Source organism: Olea europaea, unplaced genomic scaffold (assembly GCF_002742605.1).
Source record: "Olea europaea var. sylvestris unplaced genomic scaffold, O_europaea_v1 scaffold1975, whole genome shotgun sequence".
Lineage (NCBI taxonomy): Eukaryota > Viridiplantae > Streptophyta > Magnoliopsida > Lamiales > Oleaceae > Olea > Olea europaea.
Genome location: NW_019237607.1, coordinates 95,942 through 119,412, shown reverse-complemented (window position 1 = coordinate 119,412; position 23,471 = coordinate 95,942). Strand labels below are relative to the sequence as shown.

The following is a 23,471-nucleotide window of genomic DNA, read 5'->3' as shown; positions in this document are numbered from 1 at the left end:
TTTTGATAAGTATAATTTGACAAAGTGAAAAGCTTTGACCTTGAGCAGGTACATGAATATGAATCCCAAGATCCCAAGTTTATACCTGCAAATTTGCATAATTGGCTCAACGAATACTTAACAAAAAATTTAACTGATCAATTTGTATTTGCTGCCACGTAAATAAAGTAGATATATATTGCGAAAAATCGAAGAAAATTGGATTTTCATCATCACATCAAGACTAAAGATTGAATGGAAAAAAAGAAAAGGAATTTAACATATGTAATGAAATCAAAATGATCGTTTCAATACAAGCTATTGGATGTACAATATACATGAAGCCGAATTAGGTCGGTCAATACAAAATTGTTAGCTTGTAGCTAGTACGTGTAGCTATTGCTATTTACACTCTAAGAAAGTTGGAAAAAGTAAGAAAAAGTGTAAATTCTTCTCGTCCTTGTCCATCAACGAAAGCTTTGATCAATCGTGATAGCAAAGAAGCATGACAACACACCTCCTTATTATGTAGAGCCTAGCCCTTTGTTCTCTAAGGAGGCCTCCAAGGCCTCTGCTCGAAATCCTTCTTTTGGAGTTTCCCACGTTGGTGCTGTTCATTTTCATGATGTTCTTGAGTGGAAGAACTTGTTGTATAGTAAGAGAATTTGTGTTTGAGTTTTGCACTAATGGTTGTGAGGATGTTTTGAAGGATTTGAAGGGTACTTATAGGGGTGGTTTAGAGTGGGGTCGTAATTAACTTATATTGGTTAAGCAAAGAGACAAGTTTTGGGCATGAAATGGTGTGCAGTGCCCCCTAGCTCACCAGTCAAAAACCATTTTGGGGCCCGCACGCACTAGGGATTCCATGCCTTCCCATGACAATGAAAACGATAGACCAATCCAAACAAGCCCCCACCAATTATACAAATTTTATCTCTTTAGTAAGAGTGAATAGTCCAAATGGTCGCTAAACTTTGCACCAGGTCCACAAAAGGTCACCGAACTTTCAAAATTATCTAACTCATCACTGAACTTTGCGAAAATTCCACCAAAGATCACTGAACTTTCAAAATCGCCTCACTCATCACTAAACTTTGCATTTTGTAATCTCATTAGTCACTCAGCTAACGGTTCATCCAAAAACTAATCGAATACTCATGTAGTTGTCTGATTTGGATGCCAAGTCAAACAAAAGAAGTACATGTGGATTTTTATTTAAATTAAAACATGTTTTATTAAAAAATAATAATAATAAAAATAAATATAAATAAAACATGTTTACGGTGGTGACTATTGCTACAACAGTTTATGGAATTTTCAAATTTTTTATTTTTATAAAACATGTTTTAATTCAAATAGAAATCCACCTCTACTTCTTTTGTTTGACTTGGCATCCAAATCAGCCAGCCACGTGAGTATTCGGTTAGTTTTTGGATGGACCGTTAGCTGAGTGACTATTGAGATTACAAAATGCAAAGTTCAGTGATGAGTGAGGCGATTTTGAAAGTTCAGTGACCTTTGGTGGACTTTTCGCAAAGTTTAGTGATGAGTTAGACAATTTTGAAAGTTCAGTGACCTTTTGCGGACCTGGTGCAAAGTTTAGTGACCATTTGGGCTATTCACTCCTTTAGTAACGACTTAAGTTTTCAGATGAAGTGATTTGAATAGATGAATGTAAAGATCCCGAGTTCAAGTACTAACTTTATACATTTACTAAAACCTTTGATGAGAAATGAACCTAGCTTGGACGATAAAAAACCACACGTTGATATCTTTTATATAAATGTTAAAATCTTTAAACAAGATTATTCGATATGGCAATCATAAAGATCGCATCTTTCTTGTTGATAGTGTACAGATTTTACAAAATATATTTCGACTAGTCGAGTGATTGTTCTTTTAAATTACACTTATTTTCGTGACGATTATGCTCATTTCTTTTTGTTGGATCCACCCAAACAGGCAGTAAGATAGTTGAGGAGAGTGGGTCAGTTGAATCCTACTTATCATTGCACAACTTAACTAGCTTTTATAAAGTTCATTAGATAAAAAGAACCTCATCTTAATTGCTTTTGACTATATACTTACGTGAATTTTTATGATGGGTCATATCAGAAGCACATTCGATACGTTTAATTGTTGAAATTCTGTTATTATGGCCCATTTGTTTTCCATTTTCGAAAGAATGAGAATGAAAAATATAACTGTTACGGGTTCCACATAAAAGATAAAAATTCAAATTTGATAACTTGATGTGATGGATAACGGTCATATTTTTTATTTTAATAAAGAAAGAATGAGAAACAAACAGAGGGTTATATTCTGATATTACTAATTATTCTAATTTTCAATGAAATTCTATTTAAATTTCGAATATGAGGGTACGAAAGTGTATTCTAAATGTGAATGATAATAGAGGAATCCCTAGCATTTGAAATCTTGGGTTACTAGAATTTGATGCTAATTGCCGAAACAAATGGATCAAAATAAGAGTCAAACCCCCCACGTGAATTACAAATTGTCGTGCCAAATATATTCTCCTTCAAACCTATACATAGTTACGAACCCAAGAAGCTTCAATTTCAAGAAATTTTGTACTCTCAATGAGTTTTGCTGAATCTCAAAACCCAACTAAGTGATTTATTAATCTGTAAGAAAAGCAATGCAACCCACTTGCTTCATCTTGTTATCCTCCCATCTTACTAATGACGTGACCTTCCATTAACCCTAATTCTAATAAAATGACTTTCTTTCCTTGTGTTACATTCCTTAAGCGAAGCAAGCAAAATTAAGAACGAATGACATGTCATCAAATTTGTCGACGTGTGAAATAAAAGTTTGGGAAATGCAGCACCCTCACAAGATGTGTTTTAATCACCGGCCCCACCTCCTAATGTGAGAGGGCTGTCAAGGAAGCTGTCAAAGAAAATGTACCTATAGCATGTTTCTAAAAGTTTTTATATCTATCAATCATATCAAAATAATTTAAGTCTAGCCGGCTACACGATATGCACCATAGAAGTTTTTCCTCAACTCCAAGACCCAACTTTAGAACCCTAGAGCAATGGCCAACCAAGTCATTTCTCTCAAGCCCTCCCGATCTCAGGTTTTGTGCGAACAATAGAGCAAGACAAAGAGAAAGGATATTACCAAATTTGAAGACTTGAGATCTGTAGTTCAAAATTAACTGTCCAACTTACCGTCCATCCAATGATTAATTGACACATCACTTTAAATTAACATGTCCAACTTTTCTCACACCCACTTATGCTTAAAAATAGGTATAAAATGATGAGTCAATGAATCATTGATGCACAACTAATTTTGAATAGCATATCTCAACTCGAATTTGAATATCCTCATAAGAAAAATAAGCGTCTTCTAATTATCCTCTAAAACACACATGAAATTGTTTGTCAGATACTTTTTGAAAGCGAAAAGTGCATTAAAAAAAACAAAAAAATAAAAATAAAAAACTCGATTTGTTGAGGCTTGAGGTTCCTTCTTAAGAGATCATCAACATTGCTAAAAAGTAGTCAAAACCCTCATATGTCATATATTTCGATATTTAGTTTTTGCAGATTTACCTTAAAAAATTTATTTTATAATCCTGCCTATTCACCTTTCTGTTTATTAATCCAGCAATTTCGTACCAACTTCGTGAATTTGACAACTTTTAGCAGTTATCTATGGATTCGATCATTTAAGAATAATGGGCATACATAGGACACCTTCTTCTCAAGACTCTTGGAAACTCTAAATAATAAATTCATGTAATATAATTATTTTCGATTAATCAAACTTTTAGCTTCTATGATTAGTTTGAAATGAAAAGGATCCTTGATCTTAACTCTATAATTTTGGTCACACTACCAGTCTACAGGAGCAAATCATGGACTGTTAATATCATCTCTAAAATCATGGATAATCAACCAGTCTACAGGCACAAATCATGGACACGGTTGCTGTAAATTTGCTGCTATTCCTTGTATATTGATTCACTATTAATAGGCTTCCTAGTATAGCTTTTTTGGTTTATGTATATATATAGCTTGCTGCCCTCATTGTAATTTGTGTACAAAAGCCAAACAATTGTAATACACAAAGTATTTTTCTTACAGCAGAACATCTGTCCTTCTTTATCATTTGTTCTTCTTTATGGCATCAGAGCGTTTTGACTCTAACGAGTACGATCCGTCCGCTTCCGCCATGACTTCTCCGGTTGTCTCTCACCCCACTGGTGGTCAGACTTCTGAACAACATTTAATCTCCATAAACACTAGCCAATTACAGCGCCTCACCACCTCCAGCTACCCAACCTGGCGTGCTACTTTCTCTTCCCTCTTCTTTGGGTACGGTATTATGGGGTATCTTGATGGAACCCTCCTATGTCCAGCTGTACCCACCAAAACCACTTCGGCAAATGATGTTCCTGCCTATACTCGCTGGTTTAGACAGGATCAGCTTCTCTTGAATGCCATCTTGGCTTCTGTTTCGAAACAAATTGCTCCTCTTATTGCTTCGGCAAAAACCTCCCGTGACGCTTGGGACAAGCTTTCTCGCTTGTATGCCAACAAGTCACGAACACGCGTCATGCAACTTAAAGAGGCACTCACTCTCATGCAACGTGGTGACAAACCCATTACTGACTATCTCCACAGTATCAAATGCATTGTGGATGAATTGGCTCTCATTGATACTCCTCTATCTGATGATGATATTACACTCTATGTCTTGCATGGACTAGGTCCTGATTATCGTGACATTGTTGCTCCTATCCGCACTCGCACCACTTCCTTGACATTCGAAGAATTGCACGACATGTTAGTTGGTCATGAGACATATCTCAAGCGCCTTGAATCTGCCACCAATACGCTGATTGTTACAGCGAACCCAGCAACACGTGGCAATTTCACCTATCGTGGCCATCGCAAAAACTTCACTCGAGGCACTTCATCGAGTCAGACCCGACTCCACTCATCCCGTGATGGTTTTCGCAAGCCCAAGTGCCAATATTGTGATACTCTTGGCCACACTGCTAAATCTTGTCCAAAGCTATCTACCTCGACCTCTGGTGCGGCCAACTTCGTTGGTAAATCACTTGCTAAAGACAAGAAATGGTTGGTTGACTCTAGTGCGTCTCACAACATCACATCTGATTTGTCTAACCTCTCCATCCACTCTGAATATGATGGCACTGATGAAGTAGTAATTGAAGATGATAAAGGTTTATCAGTTACTCATGTTGGCTCTCTTGGCCTCTCTTATCCCTCGCGTTCATTTCATATTACCAATACTTTATGTGTTCCTGAAATGCATAAGAATCTTATATCTGTGCATCATTTTACCAAGTCCAATAATGTACTAATTGAATTTCATCCTGATTATTTTTTTGTGAAGGATCGGACCACGGGGGCGATACTGCTACGCGGTGATTGTGAAAATGGTGTCTATCCTCTTCCGCCTCTAGCCAAAACACAGTCATCAATTATTGCCAATGTGGGTGAGCGTACCTCCACCGACACTTGGCATCGTCGTTTGGGTCATCCTGCTCAGAAAATTGTTTCTCACATTGTTAAACAATTTTCGCTTCCTTTACGTAATTCTGTTCCACCGAATAATTGTACCTCATGTCGTCCCGATAAAAGTCATAAATTACCTTTTGGTACTAGCTCCATTGTAAGTCATAATCCTCTTGAATATATTTTTTCCGATGTTTGGGGTTCCACACAAATTCAATCCTCTGATGGATATCGCTATTATGTAATCTTTATTGACCACTATACTCGCTACTGTTGGTTTTTTCCCATGCACCAAAAAATCTGATGTCTATCAAATTTTTCACTCACCTAAAACCTGTGTTGGAAAAGCAATTTGATCATCCAATTAAAAATTTCTACTTAGATAATGGTGGTGAATATATCAAGTTAAAGTCATATTTTCTAAATCATGGGATTAGCCACCTTACCACTCCACCTCACACACCCCAACATAATGGTATCTCAGAGAGACGACATCGACATATTGTTGAAACCGGAATGACCCTCCTTACGCAAGCTGCCTTACCCACTACATATTGGCCTTATGCTTTTCAAACAGCTGTGTACCTCATCAATAGACTCCCATCCCTAGCCCTAAAATATAGTTCACCTTATGAACGTTTGTTTGGGACATCACCAAATTATCTCAAATTACGGACATTTGGTTACTTATGTTTTCCTTGGCTTAAACCCTATACTGGTCATAAGCTAGACTCCAAATCTCATGCCTGTATTTTTCTTCGATACTCTACCTCTCAGAGTGCATATAAGTGTTTAGATTTAGCAACATCTCGACTTTATCTTTCCCGCCATGTACAATTCAACGAAAATGAATTCCCCTCTCTCTGCTTAAAGCCACCTTCTGAGCCTATCCACACGAGTCCACCCACTGTGGTCTCGCCCCACCTATCTATTATTCCAATAAATATGCCCAACCTATCCTCTAATCCTATTGTTGAGTCCTCCCCAAACCCAACTCGTTCACATCACTCTCAGCAGCAGCCCTTGGATCCGAGTCCTTCGCAGACTACATTAGCCACTTCTCTGGATAGTAACCCAAGTGCTACATCTGGCCCATCAGAACCTGCTGCACCGGTCCGTACTCATGGCATGATTACACGAGCCATGAATAATATCAACCGACCCAAGCAGATATACCAAGTGTCTAAACATTCACTGCCACCTGCTCTTGAGCCCACTTGTGTATCACAGGCCATGAAGGATCCTCTTTGGCGCTAGGCTATGAATGAGGAATTCACTTCCCTATTGAAACATGGAACTTGGACCCTTGTCGAGAAACTTCCTCATCATAATCCCATTGGTTGCAAATGGGTGTATCACATCAAGCGAAAACCAGATGGCAATATTGATCGTTATAAGGCCAGATTAGTGGCTAAAGGGTTCCACCAACGATCTGGCTTGGATTATAAAGAAACTTTTTCTCCTGTAGTCAAACCAGCTACAATCCGCTCGATACTTACTCTTGCCGTGTCTAGGGGTTGGCCTCTTCGTCAACTAGATGTCAACAATGCATTTCTCCATAACACTTTGATTGAGGAAGTTTACATGGCACAACCAGCTGGTTTTGTTGACCTCAATGCACCTCATCATATATGCAAGCTTCATCGCTCTCTCTATGGACTCAAACAAGCCCCGCGGACTTGGTATCATGCATTAAGTGATTGTCTCACAAAAATGGGGTTTTCTCAATCTAAAGTCGACTCCTCCTTATTTATATATCATACGGATGATCTAACTTCATATTTTCTCATTTATGTAGATGATCTCATTCTCACAGGAAATTCCAGCACTTTTATCCAACAGGTTGTCACTTTTTTGGGCAAGGCCTTTTCTCTCAAAGATCTTGGCCCATTAAGTTTCTTTTTGGGTGTTGAAGTTATCCCCACCACAGACGGTATATTTTTATCTCAGCATAAGGATATTAGGGAATTACTCTCTAAAACAGGCTTTGACAATGCAAAAGAGATTTTGACCCCAATGTCTACCTCTGATGTTCTCCGTCTGGATGATGGCACAACCTCTGTTGATTGCACAGAGTATCGTCGAATTATTGGTTCACTTCAATTTCTATCTCTTACGAGACCTGACATTGCTTTCCCGATTTCTCGCCTTGCTCAGTTTATGCATAAACCAACGGTGACACATTAAACAGCAGCTAAACGGTTATTGCGATACCTCAAAGCGACTCTTTATCATGGTCTACGGCTTTGCAAAACTAAAGGTCTTCATCTCACTGCATACTCCGATGCTGATTGGGCAGGCAATATGGATGACCGAACTTCCACTTCAGCCTACATCATTTATCTTGGCAACAATCCTATATCCTGGAGCACACGAAAACAGCGCGCTGTTGCGCCCTCCTCCATCGAAGCTGAATATCGTGCTCTTGCGACTACTGCTTCAGAAATAGCATGGCTTACTTCCCTCTTTCAAGAACTACAGGTGACTCTCCCTACTGTACCAAAATTATACTGTGACAATATTGGTGCTACTCAGCTCAGCTTAAATCCTATTCAACATTCCCGCATGAAGCATATTGCCATTGATATTCATTTTGTTCAGGACTATGTTAACAAAGGCCTGCTCAATGTATCTCATATATCTACCCGTGATCAACTTGCGAATCTCATGACGAAGGCTCTTTCAAAGACTCGCTTTCAGGAGCTTCGCACCAAGATCAGTGTTGCCGATGGAAGCACCGTCTTGCGAGGGCGTGAAAAAGATCCTTGATCTTAGCCCTATAATCTTGGTCACACTACCAATCTACAGGAGCAAATCATGGACTGTTAATCTCATCTCTAAAATCATGGATAATCAACCAGTCTACAGCCACAAATCATGGACACGGTTGCTGTAAATTTGCTGCTATTCCTTGTATATTGATTCACTATTAATAGGCTTCCTAGTATAGCTTTTTTGGTTTATGTATATACATAGCTTGCTGCCCTCATTGCAATTTGTGTACAAAAGCCAAACAATTGTAATACACAAAGTATTTTTCTTACAGCAGAACATCTATCCTTCTTTATCATTTGTTCTTCTTTATGAAAAGTCCCTTGCTGATTTATTATATTGTTTATATGTTTATAATTATACTAAGTTGTACAGTGCATGAAAGACAGGTCACACGTGAAGGTCACATTGTTCACAAGTTGCTGCTCCTGGTATTCTCGACATAGCCAAATTAATTATTATTTTTATGACTAAGGTTTCAATCTTATCATACTGAGATATCTGGTCCATGTCTGGTTCTAATACTCGATTATTTAAAGGCCAGGCTTACCAGGATTTCCTTCAAGATCAACTCACATGAAAAAATTCAGGTTTTAGTCATATTACTTTTTTTTGCACTAAACTCCAGATAAGGTTTGTTTGGAAGTGTGATTTGATTATCGCTTCCTCTAATATTTTTCATATGAGACGAGACTGATCACTAGTCGAGATATAGATTAGTGACATAGCCCTTTAGATAAATTTAGAATGCCTTCTTTCATTGGGAAAACCAATTTAGAAGGAGAAATTATGCGGTTTTGGGATCTGTTGCTCCCACAAAAATACTTTGGAGGTGTAAATGGATTAAAGTAAACAAGCATTGAAGAGCAGAGCTGGACAAAGCTTATTCAAAAGCAGTTCTGAGTATGTACTCCTTAAGTTTTCAATTACTCCAAAGGGCACACGTAATTAAGCAAAATTAATAAGATTTTAAGGGATTTTTTTATGATTGATTATAAGTGAATTGTACGCTGTGCTTAGCCATGCACAGTTGTATCTCCATGCGTACCGAATTTCTACAGGACTTTCTTCAAAATGAGGACTTTGAGAAATTTTAGTGTTGCGTATATGGGAATGTGCTAGGAGGTACGAATAATAATTACTTATTGGCAATTAATTTGCATTTCATGGCATTAATTGAATTTCGTACACTAACAGCAAGATTTTTGCTAGTTGCAAGATAGAAATATAATACGTTAATCGAATGTATCACAAGACATTTTAATTATTTATTTATTTTTTCTTTCTATTTTCTGGAAATTTACGGAATATGTTCACGAAGTATTTTTTTTCGATTTAAATCACGTCAAGTGTACGGTTCGTTAACAAATAATAAAGTGAATTTTTATAATCCGAATATCGTCCCACAGAGATTGAGTAGTTCAATTGTATTTATCTCGGCCCTAACCGAATGTAAATGATCAATTATGAGTTTTTATCCTAATAAATCCTAAATCTAAGCTAGAGTACCAATATTGTGAATTGGATGGTATGCTATACAAAACAACGTTTATTTTAACTAAAATGCAGTTTGATAATTGGGACTCTGGTTAAATGTATTCAATGAATGTGAGATATACTGGATCACGAATTCTCAAGTAATGTTTAATTTAACCTTAATTTCACACTTGACAACACGATGACATTTTGAAAAATCAATACTCTTAAATCTATCCAAGACTCTCTCTCGAGATGAATTGAACATATTCTCATACACCACCAGCCTATATATCTATGATGGATGCAAATATACGAGAATACATGTAATTTTGTGAATACTTAGAGATTCACGCAAAGTATAAGGGTATATTTATCCCCTATTAGACCCTATAATGAATTATACCTTATCGAATTTATTCATCTTCTTTCGAATAAATGAAACAAACCACCAAAACTCACACAATTACGGGCCTATAATCATGGAAGCAATTAAATGCATATAAATCATTCAAAACAATCAATACGTGTTTTAATGTTGAAAATACGGAACAAAGAATTAAATGTCAAATTACAAGGTTCATTGATCTCCTAGTATAGACTTTTCTAGCTTAACATTATGGGAAAAAGAACACAACAATAAAAATCAAGAAAATACATCACCCTATTGAAATTCTTGAAGTGAGATCTTGAATTTTGGATTGAATATTCTTGTTCTTCCTTCTTCTTTCTCTTCAAATCCTTCCAAAATAATGCATAATGCGTGGTCTATGTTTTTTGGACGTCCCTAAAGCTTTAAAAGACTCTTCAAGATTTGTTTTCATAAGAATTTTATTCAAAAAAAAAATCAGATTTTCTCGCCACGCTTGGCTTGGGCTATCGCCCAGGCAAAACTCCGGTAGTCGTTCAGGTTAAGAATTTCTTCTCAATAATTAAAAAATCATGTTGGGCGATCGTCCGGTATTTATAACTGGAATGTCGTCCAAGCAAAATTTCTTCCATATATTGTATTTTAGCCCCAGTCGATTTTTGATTCTTTCAAGTCTTTTCTCTTGTATTTTCAACCCTTTGGCTTTTAATTGCATCCAATTGAATCCACAACATCTTTAATCTTCATTTTGTAATCTGAATCAATTATTGAAATATTGCAACTTAGTCCTCATACTTTGGATTTTCTTCCTTGTTGGTTCTTTTTCGTTTCTTTTCTCTTAAATTCTACCACATTCATCAATATAGTCCTACAAAATAAAATTATATAAAATTAAGCCATAATTCAAACTCTTTGATCATAATTAAGTCATATTTGTGAACTAAATAAGTGTATAAAAACACACTTATCAGAATAGATGTTGAATTGCGAGCTCGGCCACCTGAAGTTGCGCTGTGATCAATTTCATTTGGTTGGTCAAGTTATTAAAATTAGCAAAAAAAAAACCGAACAATTTTTGTAGAACAAAAAAGGATAGCCCTTTGGCACACGAGATAACACAATTTTCACATTTCTTGGATTCTCGAGATCCAGACTTACTTTCGTGTTCATGTCACAACCTAAAATCATGGATAAGTGATAATGTGTTGAAATAAGCTTCTTTAAATTCAGCTTATTTTGTGGATGCAAAGACAGAAACATCTAGTTGAGCTTAATTTTCTTGTATTGTTCAAACTTTGTGTATGTGTAGCTGAACCGAGTGATTCTGATCTCACGTAGACTTGTATTACGTTACGTTAGCACAAGCATTGACCACTCGATCACAGTTGTGTTGAGTTGGGGCTTTAGTTTGGTCTTGTAACAAATCCCATCTCCAATTTGGTAGGCCTCGTTATGTGCTCTTCTTATAGACCAGTCCCAAATTAGAGACTCAAGGGGGGCAACAATCAAAGCATGGGATTTTCAATTGAACCTAGAGGCGTTGGATGAGTAGAGTGCTTTCTCCCTGTACAATTCTATCTTTAGTAGAAATCTCGCTGAGTGCGATGGGCCGAACTCTTATGGTTGAGTCTAACTTGATGATCCTTATGATTCTATTAAGAATGTCATATGGCCACAAATAAATTTACAAGATTAAACTCGTTCTGATGGCAATATAAGCGTAACAAAACTTGTGTGGTTGTCGTGGACTTATATGATACTCTTGTCATATTGATTTGAGTAAGACGTTTGGCCATGTTGTTACTATTAGGATTGCATAGTACTTGGCCATTTCCATGGGTTATTCATCATTTGTCAAATACATATTTGTCATCTATTTTTGCTATGACTGACTTACAAGCTTGTAAACTTATTGTGCAATCGTATTCGAGTTTGAACACTCTTTGATACGTTTCAGATATGAAAATTTTCAATACGTATCGGACACGTTAGAATACATGAAGAAGAAGAGTTTTATTGATTTTAAACTCTTTTAGAACTCATTGCCCCGTTTGGTGCATATTAATGTAAAAATGAAAATGAAAAATATAGTCGTTATAGGCCTCACGCAAAAAATAGGAAGTCAAATATTGTGACTTGATGTGATGAATAACGATCATATTTTTCATGTTAATGAGCTAATAATGAGAAACGAACGAGGGTATATTGGCAATAGATTACACAATTTTTTACTTAATAGATAATTATTTTCGTTATCAATAACTTATTAAAACTAAATAATATGCATTAATTAACAATTTTGAAGAAAGAAAATGTGTTTAAAGATAACAGATAACTACATAATTTACAGTTGGTATTAAAAATAGATATAGTATTAAATAATTGATAGTTAGAGTATTAAATTAAATGACAACTAGAATTTTATTGTTGAATCCCAGTTGAGAAAAAGTATACGGTATAATTAAGCTCCAAACATCCAACAAAATGTTGTTTGCTTTTTACAATACTGTTGAAGACTCATTTAATGAAATTCACCATTAAAACCAACTTTAAGGAGAATATGTGTGAAGTTTTTATAAGCCAAAAGTCGAGTTCTTAACTAGTAGAGTGATTCCATTATCTACAAAGGATATACTGAAGAAACCCTGCGAATGATTAGTTTTATTCTTTATATTTTTGGGGTGTCTATGTGCTCCTGGGGTGGGGGAGATGCAACAAGAGCGAGGCTATAGCAAATTCAACTCTATATTTCTGTAATATGAAAAGTAATCAAGTGTACATTTGCTTTTCTTTTAATACCAAAGCAGATATTTGCACTAATGTTTTTCACCACATTAAACATTAGGTCACTCCTTACATTTCTTGTAGAGATGATGACTGCAAAAAATTTACATAAACAGTGAGAAGGTGTAGTATATATACAGTGATCATTCTTCTCTTGGGATCCATCTGCTCCACCATAAACTCTTCCTGCTCTGGTTAAGTTCATCAATACTCTCATTTATTGTCCTAATAATCTTCCTTCGAATCCGAAGAGCTGATGCAAGGGCATTCCTCTGTGCACTCGACTTCTTCTTAGGCTCAATTTCCTGTACAGGAGGTAACGAGAAGTTGTAAAACTTTATCCATAAACCTGCAAAAATTATGTCGTGTAGAAGTGCATTTAGATACAGACCCTGAGGTCCTGCAGCTGTGCTTCAGTGAAGCCTCCGTCACGCTCCGTTCCTGATTTTGCCATGAGCTGAACAATCCATGTGGCAGCTTCACTATAGTCCTGTTGCGTAGCCCGGAAGAATTGGAGCCGTAGATTCTGCATGAAGGACAAAACCAATAGGCCTTCTCTGTCGAAGTACGGATGAGCTAGCGCTCCCTTTGCACTAATTCTTTGGCGTGCTTTATACCGAACCATTGATGTTAAAAGTTCCCATCCTATTCCACCATCCAGATCTAACAATTCAAATCCTCGTCGAAGTTCTAGGCTAGCACGAGGCTCGACAGATTTTCTCCATGCAACCAAGTCATAATTGCATCTCTTTAATTGACGGTTGAATTGAATGAGAGCACTGTCGCTTCGCAATGATGGGAATGCCTGCAGATCGGATCATTTATGTGTTAGGCCAAACAGAGAAGATACAATGGGAGCTTCAAACATTTAAGTGCCTTTTAGAAGATGTTAACTATTCTTGCTACTAGGACATGCATAACCGAACACAACCTTCTTGCATTTAATATCTCTTTTTGGTAATAGTTGAAAAGAATTTCATTTGGGTTGGATCCGTTGCATGATCAACTTGTCAATTAACTAATATGTGTGTGTGTGTGTGTGTGTGTGTGTATTGTAAAGTACTTCCAATTTCCTAGCCTTCACTTTGAATCTGATAAGCTGATACTGGAAAGGGCAGGGAACCGACTTAATCTTCACATATTTAGATCCTGGATTTACGGGACAAAGAAGACCAACAACAAAGACAAACTAATTCTTCTCCCTACTGAATTTGGAGCCAGCTACATGAAAACTTTTCCGCCAGTGGGCTCATTACTAATCTAGTGGAAGATATAGAGCAATTAGATTCTTTGCAACTCCCACAGCAATGTTTGTACCCATAACCACCAAAAAAAATGAAAAAAAAACTACTACTTCCCCTGAATATTTGATTAGTACTTTTTAAGTTGCAAATGAAGACTTAAAAGAAAAATATAATAGTTAATAATTTATTCATCACTTACCATTTGTAGAAATATGAGACCTGCACTGTAGATGTCAAATCTATCTGGTAGATTCAACTGTTGAAGTATAGCATCAAACATGGAAGAGATGTTAATTGCTCAGCAAGTGCTGTAAAACTAGACTTAATATAGAGTGAATATAACACCTGCCACAGAACAGGGGAAAGCGCTGTTGCAACCGGAGCTGAGGGTGCGGAGGGTGTCTGAGTGCTCATAATGTATTGTTCAGGTGCAGCATATCTGAAGATGAAGAGAAAATGTATATAATAATTCAGTTCTTAATAAGATTTAAAATTAGAATAATAGTTTTGAGCATGTATACGATCTTCAAATATCATATGCTGCCACTCTGATATGTGGCTCTATTGTATCCCTAACTTGGTAAATTTGATTCACGGAGAGATTCTTTAGGGCCAGTGAGGAAAGGCGCAATAGGTCGAACCATATGAGCCTGATTCAATAACAATGATATGCAAATTGAATGTATGATTTGAAACTAATGTATATACATGCCAACCTATACCAAGACCTGTGACTAACTTTTGGTGTGTATTTGCCTGTTCGTAAAAGAGAGAAGATATGTTACACACAACTGAGGAAGAAAGGACTGAAGAAATTTGAGAGTGAAGAAGAATAAGAAGATATATAGTTAATAAGCTTATTTTCCATGGATGCAAAAAGACTGGTTTCATGGACCTTTAGATGCTGACTGCATAAGTTGAGAAAAGCTCTTGTCAATCGAGAAATTAGTTTTGCATTCAATAAAATCATCTATCTTCATTCAAGCTACTTCCAGTTTTCTGGACATGGGATGTTTAAAAATGCTGATAGTCTGTAAAACATCCTATATGCAAGTAACTAAAGAATTGGTCCCTTTGATCATCCAAGTAGTTTCATGAACATAAAATACGTTTTTCTAGAAGTTTATATTAACCATATCGCTAAAAGTTCTGGAAGTACAAGTGATTACAGCGTCCAGTAAGGAATCATTATAAAAAATGAAGAACTCAAGATATGAATAACAAATAAACAAACATCCACAGCTGGTAACTGTCATTTCTTCGTTGTCCAGATACTAATGCCTCTTTGCAAGGGAAAAAGGTTTACCTAGGATCCAACAGAAACTCTTTAGGAATATAATTGATGCCAACTCTCAAATCAGCAGCAGCTCCAAGATCAATGATTTTGAATGTTCGAGAACCTGCTTCAATTTTCTTGTGAATAGGTAAAATAATTTAAATGTAAAAAAAAGGAAAAGGATTGAAGGTATTGGGATAAACTAATCGACTAATGTTTCGGATGGTGCAATCACCTTCAGAGAAAATAACATTCTGGGGCTTAATATCTCTATGAACAATCCCTGTTGAGTGTAGACCATCCAATGCAAATAACAGTTGTCTCATGATCGTCTGTATGATTCTGTTTTCCCTCTCCATCCCCTTGGGCAAATCCTGAACCTCCCCAAGTATCATTGCTTCCACCTGATACTCGAAACCATCAGGAAATTGGTGTTGGAAAAGTGAAGTTACTACTTATGATTTTGTTCTATAATGCCCATGGAACATTGAGACTTAATCTTCTAACCAAAAAGACATCCTTAGTTTTCATAGATGTGACAAATAAAGAAGAAATGCTTATTAGTAAATGTTTGAGAAAAACCAACGCAAATAGAGACAACCATAAAACTTATTCCAGAGGTTGAAATTCTCCTAAAGGCCATATAAGATGGAAGATTAGACGGGTATTTTAGATTTACGGTTGTGCTATAGGTATATCATAACATACAGATTTGTTTACCAATATATGATGTGGCAAGATTTGATTGGGTCAAAATCTCATCAGCCAAATAAAAAAAAAGCAAAAACTCCTCACTTTCTTTTTGATACCTCAGCAATATGTAAAAGATTGTGTAAATGATGATATACAACAGGTATTTTCCTTAGATCTTGATGCAGGACGAATTAAAAAATAGAAAGAAGAAGCAAGAAAGAGAGGAGAACCGAAGAGAATGGAGGGAGAAACCAGAGAAGAAGTAGAAATTCATGGGAAAGAGGAAGAGGGAGAGGAAGGAGAAACTACAGGCAACAAACCACCAAAATATTCTTCAATTCATAAAAACTATTGAAATTACATCGCAGTTAGGTTTAAATAGTAAAGACTAAAACTCTAAGTAGAATGGACTTGGGCCAACGCAAGCCCAATTACATAAATAAAATCTAAAACATAAATAAAGTTCAACTAAAAATAAATAAAAAGTAGCTATCCTCATCAACTCTCCCGGGGTGGGAGAAAAACTTAACCCTATCGAGTTGATAGATAGTATAGACTGCAGTCAATCTGATATTCCAAATGCTTCAAGTCAAGCCACAAGGGACGATCTTTCTGACGAACCAAGTAACGAAATTCCATAATTGATAGTACTGAAAACTGTAGCTTATTCCCAAGAATATGATCTGACCAAGGGGACGATCTTTCCTTCTAACCAAGTACTGATACTGGACTCCAAATAACCAATACTCATGCACCTCATCTTCAAGATTTTCACATAATTGTATATAATGAGGAGCATAAGAAGCGCGTCGATCTACCCAACAAACAGGGAAGTACTGGATCTTGCCATCATTGGTCAATATAACACGTTCATCTAAAATAATATCAATTTTATCTTTGTATGCTGTGATAGATGGTATTGAAGTAGAAATATCAATATAGTCAAGTTGGGGGTCCACAAAGCTAGGTAGAAATGGATCATCAAAGGAAGTAACACGGTGTTTGTAAGTAATGAAGTCCTCAATATTTAAAGCAAAGTGGTAGCCAAAATGTGATGAAAGGGCAATGACATGTGCATTTGAATCAACATGCTTTAAAATTTTTAAAGGACCAGCACTACAAGTTTGCAATATAACATAATCTCCAATATTAAATTCAAAATATCGTTTATGCGAATCAGCTTGAAATTTATATAATGCATTACTTGTGTCATGTTGTTTATTGATATCAATATGCAAGTCATGAAGATGACATACAAATGCTTCAGCTGACAACGACACACTAGCATGCGGGGACATAGGAATAAGATCTAACAACTGCCTAGACTTATAACTATGAACAACTTCAAATGGATTTAGACCTAGAGACCGATTCATAGAATTGTTATATGCAATGTGAACAGTTAGGGGGATCGAGTCCCAATTTTCAAGATTTTTCTGAACTAGAAACTTGAATAAATTGCTAGGACTTTGGTTAACGACTTCATTTTGACTATCAGTGGTTGGTCTGCAGTGAAGAATTTCGATTTAGTGTTAACCATAGGCGACTGGGTTCTCCAAAAGTGATTAGTGAAATCATGGGATATAGTATCTAGAGTCTCAGGAAGAATCTGGATGCCACCTAAGGAGGTGTCTTCACTATCATCATCAAAATCTTCAAGTTTAGGTTCGTACACTAGATCTTCTAACGACTCTTCTATTACATCCTTTCGTTTTTCTATGACTAAGGCTCGGTTAGGACATTTGAAAGAGATGTGGCCAAAGTTCTTATAGCTGATGCATAGCAGGTGAGAAGAAGTCCTTGGAGTTTCAAAAATTTTACCCTTATTTTCCAAGATTTGAGGAACATTAGATGGGGGAGGTCCTAGAAGAGACTTAACAAGAGGAGGTGGAGCCAATGAGATGAAAGAATGGTTGTCAATACGCTTTCTATAAGGAGAAGGGGGCCTTGGACTATCACGACCTTTACACTTATTTTTCCAAATGGGAGGAACATTAGACAGGGAAGGCTCTATGACAGACTCATGTTGAGGTGGCGCTAATGACATGGGAGAACGATGGTGGTCGCACTTTTCATATGGAGTACTAATAAGTAACTCGTAGTCCCGAGCTGAAGAATAAGCTTGGTCAAGAGTAGTGATGCCTCGAAAGAAAAGTTCACGCCTAAGTTCATCTCTTAGACCTTGTATAAACCTACTTCAAGTCAGGGCCTCATCCTCAACAACATGACATTTCACTCGAAATTCCTCAAATTGAACAATGTACACAATCACTAGCCGATTCCCTTGCGTAAGGGTGTTCCATTGGGTAAAAATTTCATGATCTAAACAACTATCGAAAGTAGGAGTATCTAAGTCAATGTCTTTAAAAAAACGCTCCTTACGACAAGAAAGAGAATTGAGTACCGTGATGACTATGGTCTTGTTCTCGCTCACAAACCTGATCTCTATTCCTACGATCGAGTCGAAAATATTTTTGATCCCTTTGTCCACGATAATATTGTCTATTATGAGACGCTTCAGAATTAGTGTCAGTCAAACGAGGGGTTCGCTTAAAATTGCTCAACTTAGCAGTTAGGTTCTTTCTCTCCTCACGAGTAGCAGTTATATCTGATTGGACAGTCGATAGGCTAGTGGCAGTTGCACTAATTGTCTAATGAGTGCATCAAATTGGGATGGATCCATGGTCAATGTATTGGAAATAGAGACAACAAGACGACCACTACGCAACTACATGCAATGAAATACTAGCTAAATGACGTGCAATGATGAGATCAATGAACAATAAATGCAAGCAGTGAAAAATAACAAATTAAGCTTTTTTTTTCAAGGATAAGTAAATTCAAATATGGCAAGCTAATACTGCTGATCTATGTAAAATAATAAAGTACAAATCAAATACTAGTCAAAACCTAATCATGTAATATAAGTGGGGTAAAATAGAGTTTTGACGAAATCAACGGATTCAGTCACGTGACTTTAGGTATATTGTTAGAATAGCATCACAAAAATTTGATCAATGCAATTTTAAATGAAGCAATATTTTAAACCAATGACAAATAGAAATCAAGCACTCTCTGTTATTTAGTTGTAGCGGTGGTGCTCACGGAAGCTTAAACCTGATGGAACCCAAAGAATAAGAACTGTGCCCAATTATGATTTCCCAGTTGGCACCTCTTCAGTAGAAAATTATAATGGAATACTCCTAAATAGTCGAGTCACTGAATGGAACACTAATACTCAAGCGTTTTAACAAGCTGCCCCAATACAAATAATAGGCCAAATCCAATTCAACAAATGTCCCTGGCACTCTGAACTCAGAAGAAGTCCATCGACGTGAAAACTAAAGCAAAAACTGAACTCCGAGTGGTGGATGACAACTGGCGTGGCAGTGGGTTGCTGGCAATTGACGGTGATGGTGGTCGTGGAACGTATGGTGACTGTGGGTTAATCTGGACGAGTGGCTGAGAAGAAATGGGTTGTGAGTTTGAATTGGATTAAATGAGAGTGAGTTTTAACTGGGATTGAGAGTAATTTGGGCCACTAGTTTATGGCCCAAATGTCTTGATAAGAGAAATGGGCTCGCGGTTAATAATTATATGTGGATACATGGATTATTATAGGGTTGGGTTAACGTAAGGTAGGCTGATCTTGTATGTAGGCTGAATGTAAGTATGGTTTGATTGTTAGGGATGAAATTTTTATGAAACAACACACTTAGCAGCAACAAACGTCTAAAGCTCTAAAACTGAATTTTTTATTTATTTTTTTATTTTTTATTTTTTGGGGAACTGAGAAAATGATAAAAAAAAAAGTGAAATTTCGGGTGTGAACTGTAACTTTTTTTTTTTTTTAGTGAAACTGCTGAAAAATCTAAAAAAAAAAACTGAATTCCGGGTGTGAACAGTACTCGTGAACAGTGACTTTTTTTTCCTAATCAACTAGAAAGAAAATTGAACAAGAAAACTGCTGCCTCACAACAATTTTTGTTTGTTTGTGCTGTTCCACAAGTTTTTGGGAAAATGATAGGAAGAAAGTTTTGGATTGTGAATGAAAAATTACCCAAATTTTGGCTCTGATACCAAATTTGATGCAGGACGAATTAAAAAATAGAAAGAATAAGCAAGAAAGAAGGGAGAACCGGAGAGAATAGGGGGAGAAACCGTAAAAGAAGTAGAAATTCATGGGGAAAAGGAGGAGGGAAAGGAAGGAGAAGTCATAGGTAACAAACCACCAAAATATTCTTCAATTCATCAAAACTAATGAAATTATATCGCAATTAGGTTTAAATAGTAAAGACTAAAATCCTAAGTAGAATGGACTTGAGCCAACGCAAGCCCAATTACATAAATAAAATCTAAAACATAAATAAAATCCAACTAAAAATAAATAAAAAGTAGATGTCCTCGTCAGATCTAAAGTTGAAATTAGCATAAAGAAGCTAGAAAAGGAATTATATGTAACATGTTTTGATGTCTATATGCATATGCTGAATGCTCCATTTAATCATGTGAAGGATTCAGCAGCTATAGAAGAACTGATATAGAAATAAAATGTGCATGTTTTAGCATGCTTTGTAATACTTGGCTTCATGAGTGTCAACCCCCGAGATAAAACATCACGTAGGTTTGAGATAAAAATACTAAATCCATCAGGATAACACCCTTTTTTTCTCAGGCATCAATCCTCTCATTCATGGAACTAATTTTCACATTAGGAAAGAATAAAAAGTAAGAATTCTAAAATAAAGGTAAAGAATATGCCATTTCTTTATCTTTCCCGCTGCTCTCTTCATTTTCGGCCCTGGTAGAATCTAATAGTCTCCAGTCAAGAAATTGATATAAGGAATTTTTGCTCTCTATTTTAATCCACTGCTGCTAGGTGTTGTGATCATTGAGTCTCTTGTGAGCATTACCCTCAGCGAGTTTCTGGACACATCTGCTGTATCATAACTTATTCACTGATCATATACTCATGAGAAAGGGACACAAAACAATGCTCACTTAAGTCCTATAGAAACTGTGTGCTGACTGGTTCACATGCTAAAGTTATTTTTTCATTTCATCACATTAAAAACAAGGGTTCAATCTTGAGCTCCTCAAAACAGTGCTCACTTAATTCATATAGAAGAAAGGATTGCAATGCACATAAAACTTGGAAAACATGAAATCTCATTTTGGAGCTCTATTCCAATAAAAAGTACTTCCTAACATCAAGGATGAAAGGAGGCGAGTTTACTATTTTTAGTTTTTAAAAGGGGGATCAATGGATTACACCTCTCTCCCAAAATGAGGCTGGTTTAAAATGTACCTACATTGTAAGGAAATTCTTTACTCTGCAACAAATCAGCAAGTGTGGCTACCCCTTCAAACCGCCATATCAGCCAATACTCAGCCCCTTTCTTTGAAGAGCTCTGGAAGATTTTGAAGTGTCAAATTATGAAGTTAAGATATTATAAAAATAAAATAAAATAAAATAAAAAGAAGAAAAGAAGAAGAAAAAGACAAAGAGCAACACCTCAAGAAAACCATATAGAAAATCAGCACAGCTATTTGCACAAGCCCTTCTCACACGCTCATTCATCCATACCTCAACTGCTCCATATTCAGTCGCCCTTTTCAAGACTATGTCACCATCCTTTCGGCAAACACCAGAAACAATTAGTACTGAGGAATGGCCAATTCCTTAAGAGAAGTTTAAGGCACAAGCCCTGTAACTACACGTGATTTTAAATGCTCATAACTTATGTGCCTGCCTGATGAAAGCGAAGATAACTGGTTAATGAAAAGATTAATTCATGAAACGTAACATTATCAACATCAAAATTCCAAATGCAACCTTCTCATAAGTTTAAGCAATATAGTCAATTCAATAAGCACCACAAAAACGATTTAATAAATTGAATGCTTTTAGTTCTTTGAGAACTTTTGTCAAACACATACCTTTGAGGGCTTTTTAGCCAAGGAAGCCCTATAAACCACACCAAAAGATCCCTCACCCAATTTCTTCCCCAATACAAGGTCATCCTGACATCAAACTACCAATTAAAACCTCATAAATGAATGTAATTTTCACAAGAAACTTAAAACAACAAAGCAAAATCCACAAACCTTCCTGTAAGTGGGTCTAAAGATTTTCTCAACAAAAGCAAGTACAAACATATCAAAGAACCCAGGAGCCACACCAGGTGTAGCCCAGAGATACGAAAGAGTGCCCAGTGCTAAAATCACACCAGGGACAGTAACAGTGATCCCATCTGATCGTGGCAGCGTGCTCCTATAAATTATATCACCACACTCCATGACTGTGCAGGGAAGTCCAACCCCAACTCCCAGAAAAAGATCATGAACAAAATTGAATACTTCGCCTCCTGAGGCGAAAACTACTAGATTCCTAGACCTGGAAGTGGAGAAATTTCTTTGGGCACTTGATTCAGAAATGGTTTTAAGATTAAACTTCTTGCCAAGAAATGAAGAGTGTGGTTTGATGCAGAGTGAATGGAGTTTCACCGCTCCTAGTCCAACCACTGCACCAGTGGCGACAGTAGCCATTGGGATTATGAAACAATAATAGTTTGCTGTACAGTTAATTTCGGAAGAAAAGAGAAATCATCAGAACTTTTAGCAGTGTGTTCTTCAGTTTTTTTTCTTGATTTGAATAGTTTTGATATTTTTGGTTTTCTAATTTTTGTATAACAGTTATTTCAGGTTTTTTTGTGTGGATGGAATGGCTTGATGGATAGGAATGTAATATAGGCCACAAGTGACACGTATGCTGAATTATCTTGCTTCATGCCTTCGTGCTAGTCGAACTTGGGCTTTGGTAATTGGGAAATTTTCATATATGATAGATTAGTTATCACCAATTTCAAAACTGAGAAAGAAGGATAAAAATTTTAAAAATTAGATATTAATTCAATTTTATTTATAAAATAAATAATTAAATATTTTTTTATTATTTAAATATATTAAGGCCATAATTTCATATATTTTGATCATAAATTATCAAATTAATTAGTCAAAAATAAAAAAAAATTATGGGTCACAAATTATTTCAAAGTCCAAAATAAAAAATTTTGTAGGCCACAATTTATTCATTTTTCACAAATAAAAAATTTATAAGTCACAACTTTTATCGATTACAAGTCACAAATTTTATAAGTTGCTACTTATTGTATGGTCACAAATTAACAAATTTTTAATTCACACATTATTTATATGTCACAATTTATTTATTTCATTGATCACATGTTTTTTATTAGACATACATTAACCAATTTATTGATTACAATCAACCAAATAATTTATGGCCACCACCTCACCACTATCTTCAGCAGCACCGCTACTAGAACCATCGC

At 36.2% G+C, this 23,471-nt stretch overlaps 2 protein-coding genes across 2 annotated transcripts; both read right to left on the bottom strand.

Moving 5' to 3' along the window:
* Positions 1-230: 230 nt before the first annotated feature.
* LOC111379358 lies at positions 231-691 on the bottom strand. The gene has a single exon (XM_023002716.1). It carries the CDS (start codon positions 601-603, stop codon positions 463-465), a length of 141 nt encoding a protein of 46 aa, XP_022858484.1. The 5' UTR covers positions 604-691; the 3' UTR covers positions 231-462.
* A 12,157-nt stretch (positions 692-12,848) lies between these two features.
* On the bottom strand, positions 12,849-22,791 carry LOC111379354 (serine/threonine-protein kinase STN7, chloroplastic-like). The gene is made up of 10 exons (XM_023002712.1): positions 22,225-22,791; positions 22,057-22,140; positions 21,632-21,751; positions 21,429-21,527; positions 15,659-15,827; positions 15,454-15,547; positions 14,493-14,586; positions 14,347-14,403; positions 13,295-13,708; positions 12,849-13,208 (listed from the first exon to the last, which is right to left on the bottom strand). Exons 1-10 carry the CDS (start codon positions 22,663-22,665, stop codon positions 13,047-13,049), a joined length of 1,734 nt encoding a protein of 577 aa, XP_022858480.1. The 5' UTR covers positions 22,666-22,791; the 3' UTR covers positions 12,849-13,046.
* Between the last annotated feature and the right edge of the window lie 680 nt (positions 22,792-23,471).

Coding starts and splice junctions, on each gene's coding strand:
- LOC111379358 (XM_023002716.1), bottom strand. CDS start 603: ATGAAAATGAACAGCACCAACGTGGGAAACTCCAAAAGAAGGATTTCG.
- LOC111379354 (XM_023002712.1), bottom strand. CDS start 22,665: ATGGCTACTGTCGCCACTGGTGCAGTGGTTGGACTAGGAGCGGTGAAA. Junction 21,528..21,631: donor TTCTATATGGTTTTCTTGAG/GTGTTGCTCTTT, acceptor AAAATCTTCCAG/AGCTCTTCAAAGAAAGGGGC. Junction 15,828..21,428: donor GTAAAGAATTTCCTTACAAT/GTAGGTACATTT, acceptor TTCGAGTATCAG/GTGGAAGCAATGATACTTGG.